The 10,728-nt window shown below is 55.1% G+C and overlaps 1 protein-coding gene across 1 annotated transcript; it reads left to right on the forward strand.

The window, feature by feature from the left end:
- On the forward strand, positions 1 to 3,687 carry Irx5 (iroquois homeobox 5). Its single transcript, XM_005079151.4, has 3 exons — positions 1 to 710; positions 1,789 to 2,194; positions 2,337 to 3,687. Exons 1-3 carry the CDS (start codon positions 465 to 467, stop codon positions 3,131 to 3,133), a joined length of 1,449 nt encoding a protein of 482 aa, XP_005079208.1. The 5' UTR covers positions 1 to 464; the 3' UTR covers positions 3,134 to 3,687.
- Positions 3,688 to 10,728: the final 7,041 nt, after the last annotated feature.

The following is a 10,728-nucleotide window of genomic DNA, read 5'->3' on the forward strand; positions in this document are numbered from 1 at the left end:
GCCGGGGAGGAACAGGGAGAGGGCGAGGCGCGCCTGGCGGCCGGGTTGGCTGCGGCCGCCCAGAGGCTCCTGCCAGTCCCCCCACCGACTACACCCCGGGAAGGAGGAGCTTCGCGCGCGCACAAGGCGTCAGAATCCTCAATTTCCAACTTAGCATCTTGGCAGGACCTTTGCAAAGCCAAAAGCAGAGCCCCCCGGTGCAAAGAGCGAGGGGGGGTGGTGGGGGGGAAGAGAAAGCCTAGCCCGGGCAAGCGGGGCGCGCAGAGGTGCGGGCGCGGCGGTCGCAGCCGGAGGCGCGCGGGAAGCCAACCAGGAGGTGCCGCGGGCCGGAGCCCGGGAGCCGGGGCTCGAAGAGCTGCGGCCCGGGGCAACCAGAGGCCAGGTGCCCGCTCGCTCGCCCTCGCAGGGCGCCGCCCGGCTCGCTGGCCGCCGCGGCGCGGCGCGCCCCATGCCCGTGTGTGGCCATGTCCTACCCGCAGGGCTACTTGTACCAGCCGTCCGCCTCGCTGGCGCTCTACTCGTGCCCCGCATACAGCACCAGCGTCATTTCGGGGCCCCGCACGGATGAGCTCGGCCGCTCGTCTTCCGGCTCCGCATTCTCGCCCTACGCTGGCTCCACTGCCTTCACTGCTCCCTCGCCGGGCTACAACTCGCACCTCCAGTACGGCGCCGACCCCGCGGCTGCGGCCGCCGCCGCCTTCTCGTACGTGGTGAGTGAGCTAGATCGGCGGCGGGCGGGCGGGCAGGCAGCCGGGGCCAGGCCTGCAGACCGTGGCTGCGGGGGACACGGGCCTAGGCGCCACCTCGTCCGCCCAGCTTCGCGGCCCTTGCAAACTTGAGCGATTGTCTTGCTCGCCTTCGCCCGAGCCTCGGACTCCGGAGTAGCTCCGACAAGAGCCGCGTCTCCCTGCGATTGCCTAGCTAAAGAAGGGAAGGGTTTAGGGGTGCACTATTAAAGAACAACATTTGGCTCGAAGGTCTGGGCCAACCTGCAAAATTTTTTTTACGTTTTTTTTTTTGTTTTGCCATTTCAGAAAAGTAGTTCAAAAGAAGCAGAGCCGAATTCTGAACAGTAGTAGCGTGCAAAATCTATGTAAATGTGTTTGGCCTCGCCTTTAATTAATCCTCCAAAATGTTGCAAATCCGTAATCCTATCTTCCCAATCCGATTTGAAAGTATTAAATTCTGAAACGTCCAGTGAGCTGCGGTGTATCCGGGTTTTTTTCGGCCGGGTGTGCTTTCTGGAAAAGCGCAACGGCTTCGGTTAGGGCTAGCATTTTTGAACCGTCGGTGTGCAGACTAGAGCCCAGCTTGTCTTTGGAGTTTCTCTGAGGATTAAAGAAGGAGCCTTGACGTCCCTTATTGCACCCCCTTGCACCCAACGTGCGGCCGCCCTGGTGTAGAGCTCTGAGTCGCTGCCGAGGTTGCTCAGGCCTCTAAGTGAACCGTGGGCCCTGCCGCAGAGGCCAGATCTGGAGCCCTTGCCACCGACGTTTCTCGGTAGATGAGGGCCTCCAAGGTGGTGTACCAAGCCCTGAACAGCCTCAGGGGTCCAGAAGGACCACATTTAGAAATTGGGGGGCCCACTGCCTTCTGAGGAGGGGGAGGGGTCACTCGTGTTTGAATCAGCCAGCTCTGTCTGCCTCAGGGGAAGCTTGAGTGCCGGCCGCGCTGGCATGCAGACCCAGGGACAGAGGGAAAGTAGGTTTCACAGTCTTTTAGGTGACCGTGAAGTCCACACACCCCGCACCACTCACTTAATCTCTGCCTATCCCCCCCCCCTCACAGGGCTCTCCCTACGACCACACTCCCGGTATGGCGGGTTCCTTGGGGTATCACCCTTATGCGGCGCCTCTGGGCTCCTACCCTTACGGGGACCCCGCGTACAGGAAGAACGCCACTCGGGACGCCACAGCCACGCTCAAGGCCTGGCTCAACGAGCACCGCAAGAACCCGTACCCCACCAAGGGCGAGAAGATCATGCTGGCCATCATCACCAAGATGACCCTCACCCAGGTGTCCACCTGGTTCGCCAACGCGCGCCGGCGCCTCAAGAAAGAGAACAAGATGACATGGACGCCACGGAACCGCAGCGAGGACGAGGAGGAGGAGGAGAATATTGATCTGGAGAAGAATGACGAGGACGAGCCACAGAAGCCCGAGGACAAGGGCGACCTCGAGGGCTCCGAAGCAGGTTGGTGGATACGGGAAAGGGTGTGTTGAGCGGGGCAAAGGGGGCCTGGAGGGGGCGCGCACGGGTCCCTGCCTCTGCTGGCAGGAACCGGGGCCCCGCCGCGTGGCCTCCACGCCTCTGACAACCTGGGTTTCGCCCACAGGAGGAGCAGAGCAGAAGGCGGCTGCGGGCTGCGAACGGCTGCAGGGGCCGCCCAGTCCCGCCGGCAAAGAGACCGAAGGCAGCCTCAGCGACTCGGACTTTAAGGAGTCTGAGGTCCGCCACGATGAGCTGCCCAGGCCACCGCGCACGGGCGGGCCGTCCCCAAATGGGCCCGCAAACGCGCGTCTGGCGGAGGATGCGGGTCCTCACTACCCCGCGGGCGCGCCGGCTCCTGGCCCGCACCCATCGGCCGGAGAGCTGCCCCCCGGCTCGGGCGGGCCCTCAGTCATCCACTCTCCACCGCCACCTCCTCCGCCGCCTCCGGCCGTGCTCGCCAAGCCCAAACTGTGGTCTCTGGCAGAGATAGCCACTTCCTCGGACAAGGTCAAGGACGGGAGCGGAGGGAGCGAGGGCTCCCCGTGCCCACCGTGCCCAGGGCCCGTGGGCGGGCAAACCCTTGGTGGCAGCCGCGCGTCTCCGGCCCCAGCCCCCGCACGCTCGCCCTCGGCGCAGTGTCCCTTTCCTGGCGGGACGGTGCTGTCCCGGCCTCTCTACTACACCGCGCCCTTCTATCCTGGCTACACGAACTATGGCTCCTTCGGACACCTTCACGGCCACCCAGGGCCAGGGCCAGGACCCACAGGGGGTCCTGGCTCTCATTTCAATGGATTAAACCAGACGGTGTTGAATCGAGCAGACGTTTTGGCTAAAGACCCGAAAATGTTGCGAAGTCAGTCTCAGCTAGACCTGTGCAAAGACACTCCCTATGAATTGAAGAAAGGTATGTCCGACATTTAATTCGGGTGCGGTACTCCCGGACTTTCCTAATTTATTAAAACGATGGCCTTGGCAGTTATTTTTCCATCACCAAGAGAGAGAAAGAGAGAGAGAAAAAAACTACCCCTCTTATTCAGAAGTTTATAGTTTATGGAGGTGGATGACATAAAAATGTTTACATCTCCACACTCGAAAAAAATGGTTTTAGCCAACTGAAAAGAAAAAAAAACGTAAGAAGATTTGTATTAAATCTTATTCTGTATATTTAATGTAGCATTTTTGTATTTAAATTGATAATTCAGTATCTTTGAAGTAAATTATGAGATCAAGACACCTGTACAGGCATTTAATGTTTTTTGTAATATAAATATATACATTTGTGTTCCCCCAAACTGTTTCATAGTTTAAAAATACAAGTTTAATTTAATTTTTTACACCTATTGATTTTTCTGGGTATGAGCTAAAGTATTATTACAGAAAGGAAACAGGTTATACTCTTAGATTTAAAAAGTAAAAGAAACTGCAGTGGTCTTTGTAAAATGCAAAATATTTAATTAAAGGAGATTTTAACATAATCGGAGCCACTCATTACTTCTCAGAAGCCTCAATAAATTGTCAATTGCCTTGGTCAAAAGGTGCAGCTGTAACTTTTTTCCAAGTGGGGAGAGATGGCCGACCCTCAGTGTGCCTGGGGAAACCGTGATTAGGCCCCTAACCGGGGAAAGCTGCTCAGTCTCGGAACGCAGATTTGAATCTCCGTAGAGGGCTGCTAAGGGGGGAGATGGGACCCTGGAGGAGCAAGAAGAGAGACCCAAGTGTGTGCCAGAAGGGAAAAAAGATGGCAGACCAAGGCAGAGGCGCGCACCACCCGAGAGCCATCGCTTAACCTAATTACTTCCAATCAGTGTCGTGTTTTATGCAAAGCAATCAGCTGGTGAACTTTGCTAATGAGTTCGATTTTATGCCGGATTTAGCCCTTATTACTATTTCAAAGGTGCTGTTAGCTAATGCGGGCAAAGGAGCGTTAGGGGGATGCCAAATGGGAAGGCTTCCCCAAGTCACAGTCTCCTCTACCCCTTCACAAGTGGGCATTGAGCTCTTCTTTGGATTTGATTAAATCAGTGACTGTTCCATCCGCGACCGTGAGGGTGGCCTGCGGCCTTGTGGATGAAGGCGCAGCCTCCCAACAGGGACCACAAACCCGCAACTCGACGGTTCCTCCCTTTCACAGGTAGGTGTCACACTTGTCCTGAATTTCGAGCCTGCATTTTGCAGAGTCTGCGACGGGCGCTTAGGCCGAAGAGGGGCGGGTGGGAGGTGGAGGGAGCATCGTAGTCACCAGCGGCAGAGAACACAGCCCCCAAAGGGAGTCGGAGGCCCCTCCCCCCATGGGCTCCTTTTTGGATAAGTGGCTTCAAAAGCTCCAGGCCATTTGCGTAGATAAAGAGGCCATTGTGGGCTTGATGAGGCTTGTCATCGCTTTAGCACTTTTCCCAGCTCAGATTGCTACAAAAGTGTTTTGAGGGGTTATTTTTCTCCTTTTAGTCCGCTTTATTCCAGCTCAGTGAAAACTTGGGATCCATCTCGGTACCAAATGATCAAGGGACAGCACCCAGCGCCACCACCCACCAACCCCGGGGTTCGGGCTTGGTTATCCTGGAGTCTCCGTTTTGCACCTGAGATGTGGAGTCGTCAACCCTTTTAATTCGTGGGAAATTTTCTGTGGCGTTGGGGGTGGGGGGCGCGTTACAGCAAAGACACACCCCAGCGAGGGGAATTAATTTGACTGCGTGTAGGGACAGAACGTGTTTGCACACAACGGTGGATAATTAGGTTAAAGCAGAATGTACATATTTGCATTTCTCCTCCATTCCTTTTGCCCAACTCGGGTTTTAAAACACACCCCAAACTTTCACCCTGTTGTAGTTTTTTTTTTACTATTTTTTAAAAACCTGCAACAGGACTCATTTCGCTTATAGGAATTGAAGCAAGTTTGAAAGCTGCGTTAGCCAGAGGCTTTAAGGAGCCGTGATGAAACCAAAAAAAAAAAAAAATCGGAATTTACATTAGAAAATTCTCACAGGGAAAATGGTTATAAAGCTAGTAGAGTGAACGATTAAACAGACACGAAACGATCTTATTTTATTTTGTCCCTTTAATTATAAATGATTTTTTAGACAATTGCATTCCAGAGATGACTTGCCCTGCCCCCTCCCCTTCACGCCCCCTCTCCCAGCCCAGTTCACAATCGGCTCCCCTCAACCCCCATGCTTATGCAACCCCAGGAGTCATCTTCTTCTCTGAAAAGTCTGAAGAATAGGCAGTTCGCTTTTCTTAAGGGAAAGTTTAAAGACCACGTCAGCGCGGCGGGGTTTTGGAAGCCCTGGCCTAAACTCTGCCCAACGATTTTTAAAAGGAAAATTACAAGCCCCCTTGTGTTCTTGGGAATATGCAAATGACGTGGCGCGTCCTCCCTGTTCCGCCGCGCAAAGGCTGAGCCTCCAGCCGCATACCCGTCGGGCTGCCTGGGAACGGGAACCGCGCCCGCCGCGGAGCGCGCGCCCGTTCTCCGCAACCAGGGGCGTCAGGCTCAGGCTCAGGGCTGGGTAACGCAGGCACCCGGCCTGGCCAGCTGTTGCCCGAGTCGCTGTGCCTTGCGTGCGTCTCTCCAGAGCTTGACGTCTGCAGCATGTGGTTTTCTTTGCGTACTTCAACTACCGCACACACTTCCAAGGAAGCGCGGGGTTTTCTTTCTTGCAGAACTAAGTTTCGGTGGTCAGCGGTTTTTCTGGTTTGCTGGATAGGTCCGAGTTTGGGACATGTAGAAAATAACGCTTGCGTTTAATCCCAGTAGCTGCGTGTCCCATGACCCTGAACCTCCATTTTGACTCCTCTGGAGCGGTCATGGAGGCAATGCATCTTAGAGGTGTGGGCGCGAGGTGCTCCTTGTTAGCGCTGGGGTCAGAGTTTGTTTGCAGGCTTGGATCCGGACACGGAAAACACAAGGCAGTGCCTAAGACACCCCTAAAATGCCTCAGAGCTGAGCTGAGGTGGTGTCAACCACCTACCCTGGATAGGCCAGTTTTGGAACCCCCAACCCCCCCCCCCACAAAACTTAGTTTAGCACTTAGGGGCTAAAAGGAGACGAATCTCTAGCGGCTGGTGGTACTACTTCTGGGGTCTCTGCAGTGAGTCTCCTGAGGCAGGGTTCCCTCCCCTATCCCTTTGTGCAGGCCAAATCAGTTTAAGGGATTTAGTAGTCAAAGAAGAAATAGCCTGCTGAAATCTCGAGGGCGAATGCCAGGGTCTTGAGAGGTGGCAAGGAGGGTCCTGTTCCCAGAAGTGGTGTATCGGAACCTGGAAAAAGTGGTTCCCAGTCCGTGTGAAGAGCCTGTGTGAGCCCTTTGACGTTGTAAACACCTTCGAACCACTCAATGCCTTTTACTGCCCAAATCTTGGGGCCCACAGGAACTCAGGGAAGGAGGGTCATGCGTGTGGCTTGGGCCCAAGCCAGGCCTTCAGGGTCACCTGTCCCCTACTAGAAGCTTGCTACTCTGCTGGTCAAAGCTCCGGCAGGTCAGTTCAAAGCGCCCAAAGTGAAAGGAACAGAATTGAACTCTCAAGATGAGCCCCGAGCTTGCAGGTTAGGAAGGGCGCCGCCTACTGGTCCCCAGAGCCACGGGGTTCGCAGTGACAAGGAGCTGGGCCAAAGCTGGCCAGGCCCTGCCCAGCCCTGGCTCTGCACTTCAGCTGGGCGACCTCAAGCTGCTTCCAAGTTGCCTAGGCCCTGAACTCCATGACCTGGTTAGCACTGGAAAGTTGGGTAGCAGGCCCTGGTTAAATCAGCCTTAACTCTACGGATTCATGTCCTAGCTAACTCACTGTCTCAAAAGTCAGACTACAGGCAGTTGAGAGGTATGGGCACCCAAGTAGCCTGCAGGTCCAGGCTTAAGCAGCCTGCAGGTGAGGGATTTAGCGCGAGTACGATCGCGGTCCACTTCGTTTCACGTGTATCCCATCTCGGCTTCTGATGGTCCTTCCACGCTCGCGTGCCAGGAACCCCACAAAATCTTGTTTAATTTGCGGTTTGCCATTTCCGGAGGAGCCCACCAGGCCACTAACCCGGCAACATCGTCTTGGCCCTTGCCTGGACATTACAAAATAAGGGAAGGATTATTTTCCCTTCGCTTTGCTTCGAATCCCCTTGTTTCAACAGTACTTTTAATGGCATGGCGTCGGCGTGGCAAAGCTCACAGTGCTCACCGCGGTTAGCACATAAGGCACAGAAGTGCCACAGGGTGGATGAGGAGGAGGGTAGGGTGTGCTCTTGGACTGGCTCTGAGCGTTCCTTACCTCTCGGCCATCGAACTGGACAGAAATCAGACCCGAATGCGACTTTGCCATCCGCTTTCTTAGCTAGCCAAAGCTTTGGCACGGTCCCTAGGTCCACCCTGCATGTCTACCTCTGTGGCCAGGTTAGACCCGCTCTCTTTTTCGTTTTCGCTACAAATACAAACCTGAGCCACCGGCAGTGGGCAGATTGTGGCCTAACAAGAGAACGCCTCCGGGGCAGGTCTGAAACTCTGCTCGGCCTGCCCCACGGGGCTGCTCCGGGTCTTCCGCTTCTCTTCGGCTCCAGTCCCCAAACCTGGGTTCCCCAAGGCTGCCTGGCAGCGCTGGTTTCTGACGCCGGAACGAGTCCCGCGCGCCCAGACGTCACTTTCCCAGTGAAACCTGCTTTTATTTGCTCCGAGCAAACCCCAGGCTCTCAGCGCTCCCGCCTGATGGATGCAAATGTAAATGTGCACTTATTTAATTGGATCAGGCCCCAAGATAAAAGAGATAAACGGCTCCCCGTTTGCTAACTTATTTTCTGAGGCATGCAGCGCCGCGTGGAGGGGAAGCTAATGAAGGAGCTGCGCGTTGCTCGGCTCTGCAGCTCTTCGCAGCGGTGGTGCACAGACAAGCCCGCACCCGCGAGGCCTGCGCCACCTCGTCGCCCTCCTTTATGCAGGTCCTCAAAGCCTAGTGGTGTTCCCCCAGCGACCCTCTGTGCGGCCTGGCTGGGGGAGTCGTCTCTTTTGCAAATACCGGCTCCTAGTCGTTCCCCACCTCGACTTGTCCCCCTCTGCCTTCTTGCCCAACCCCGGTGCTTGGGTCACAGCAGCTAAGCGCTTTAGGTAGAAACTCCCTTATTCCGCAGGCAACCCCTTCCACCTTAGGTGGAGGGTGCAGGGAGAAAGATGCCAGGGTGTGAATGCGGGTGAGTGGAGAGCGGACCTCCTGCTCTCCTGCCTCCAGGGTCAGGTGGAGCGGTCCTCAACGTGGAAGGACTCCTTTTCAGTCCCTACAGGGCCTTTTTTTGGAGCCTAAATTGGTTTTCAGAATCGCCTGGAATCCATGGATTACTTCCCCCCCCCAACGCCCCAATACTCTATGTACTCAATACACGACCGGATAATTTCAAGGTGTCTCGGAGTCGGGACAACTATTCGGTAGGAAAGGACTGCGTCCTTGAGACAGCAGTTTAAACCTTCAGGGCCAGTGGATCCGCTTGTGCGTCTCAAATTGGGTTTCCGGTTTCTTGGGAAAGTTTCTCTTCTGTTCAGAAAGATGAGGGTTGATGAGAGGGAGTGTGAAAGAGAGGAGAGGGGCGCCCTGGGCAGAGACTCTCTCCCAGTAGACTCAGCTCCCAGAAACTGGTCTGGACTGGAAAGCTGGGGGCTTCGAGGGGCTGGACTGGGCTGGGCAGCACCGATGTCGCTAACACGCTGGGTCCCAACGAGCTGATGGATGGGCTTGTCAGGAGAGCTGTGTGCGCAGAGCATTTACCTCGCTAAACTGAAATTACTGTCTTTTCAGGGGCTAATTTGTGTAACTCCCATGGAGGGGCCTGGAGGGGGTTTGATGAGGCATAAAATGATGATTAATGAATTTATTGGCCGCTGTTCATCAAACAAGGGCTCAAGAGCTTCTTCCTTATACATCCGGAGCCTGGCGGCGGTGCTCAACCCAGCTGGGATTCAGCCTCCGGGTTCCAGCGCCTACAAGGTTTTTCCCACGTGTCCCGCTTTGGGTGCATTTCTTCGTTTTCGCCCAGGAAGCTTCCTGTGGGAGGTCCTGGACCCCAGATTCAGAAGTGAGAATGGAATCCGGAGGTTCTGGAAGAGGAGAGAGGGTTCTAGCTGCCCTCCATCGCCCCCTGCGGGCAGGATGCTCAAGCCTGGGACAGGGCTGGGCCTGATGTGGTAGGACACAGGTAGGCAGAAGCCTCGGGACTCCTGAGTGACCGTGGAGCCTGTGATAATGTTGAGCTGTGAGCATGGACTGTGTTCTGGATATAGCATAGCTCCTAGATGGCTGCTTGGGCAAGGATGGTTCAGAGATGTCTTCTTAAGTGCTCGTGGTCAGTTTCAATAACCAGTCTGCACCCAGTGTTTTCAGCTGTGAAAAAGGGACTGAAACACACCTCGGGGGAGGAGTAAATGCATAGCACATGGTGCCCTTCAGTATAGCTATTAAGGTGTGCTCTCTTAGACTCAGGCCCCCTGCAGAATCTAGTTGGGGCCTCGGTTATGAAGGCAGAGGAGGGAGAGAGGCAGGATCCTGCCAGCATGGCTGCTCCTCCTCGGCACTCCTCTCCACTTCCTCTGGTTGGTAGCTAGAAGGGAAAATTTGGAGGAGCCTCGAAAGGCAGTCAGACCCACCAGTGACCCGTTGCCGCTGGTCTGACTTGGGAAAACCAAGGGGAACCTTCTGTGTCTCCTTCCTCACTCCTCCCCCCCTCACCTCCCCACCCCGGAGGCTGTTTTGGGAACTCCCCAAATCCTGGACCAGGCAACACTTCAACTATAGGCACCTGCATTTTTGGAATAAGGCTACAAGAACCTTTGGGCTACTCCCTTTGGCCTGCAGCCTCTAAGGCTTCTAAGTTTATCTCGGATTCTTTTCTCAGCATTCAATGCCTTCACCGCCTTCCTTGTGCCCATTCACACTGTCTGTCCCAGACTTCCAAACAACTCCGCCCTTGCTTCCAAGACTCCCACCCTCTTGGAAGAGAAGACCTTGGCATTGAGCCCTCCAGGGTGTTCTTACAGTGCTTCAGCTCTTCTGACCTTCCTGTGTCTGCTGCTAACTGAGTATCTGTTGTGGACTAAAGATGCAACACGAGCAAAACAAAGCTCTACCCTCCTTGTGCTCTTCCTTCAGAGGGCCAGACGGGAACTCAACAAGTGAGTTCACACAGGATCTGTGCGATGAGAGTTACAGGGCGTGTGAAGAGGGTAGCTAGGTTCTTTCAGTGAGGGAGCCCAGTGAGCACCTTAGGAGGCGGTCATGTGACAGGAAACCTGAAGGATGCTGGGAGCCTGCCAAGCGGAAACTTGGGGAAAGGAGAGTTCTAAGCACACAGAATAGAAGATGTAAACCTTCTGAGTGGGGAGCAGGTTTGCCGGAGACCTTTGCAGGAGAAGGCCACCACCCAAGCCAGGACCCTTAGAGGCCCTAGGAGATCTTGGGTGTTGGTGATGAAAGACAGATGATGTGGTGGATTCTGAGTACCTCACTCATATTTATAAGCATCCTGGAGTGTGAGCTGAGCTTCTGGGAGGATGGTT

Source organism: Mesocricetus auratus, unplaced genomic scaffold (genome assembly GCF_017639785.1).
Source record: "Mesocricetus auratus isolate SY011 unplaced genomic scaffold, BCM_Maur_2.0 Super-Scaffold_100045, whole genome shotgun sequence".
Taxonomy (NCBI): domain Eukaryota; kingdom Metazoa; phylum Chordata; class Mammalia; order Rodentia; family Cricetidae; genus Mesocricetus; species Mesocricetus auratus.

Excerpts from the sequence above, each read along its gene's own strand:
- Irx5 (XM_005079151.4), top strand. The coding sequence starts at position 465 with ATGTCCTACCCGCAGGGCTACTTGTACCAGCCGTCCGCCTCGCTGGCG. Across the intron at positions 711-1,788 it reads CCGCCGCCTTCTCGTACGTG|GGCTCTCCCTACGACCACAC; the intron begins GTGAGTGAGCTA and ends CCCCCCTCACAG. Across the intron at positions 2,195-2,336 it reads CCTCGAGGGCTCCGAAGCAG|GAGGAGCAGAGCAGAAGGCG; the intron begins GTTGGTGGATAC and ends TTTCGCCCACAG.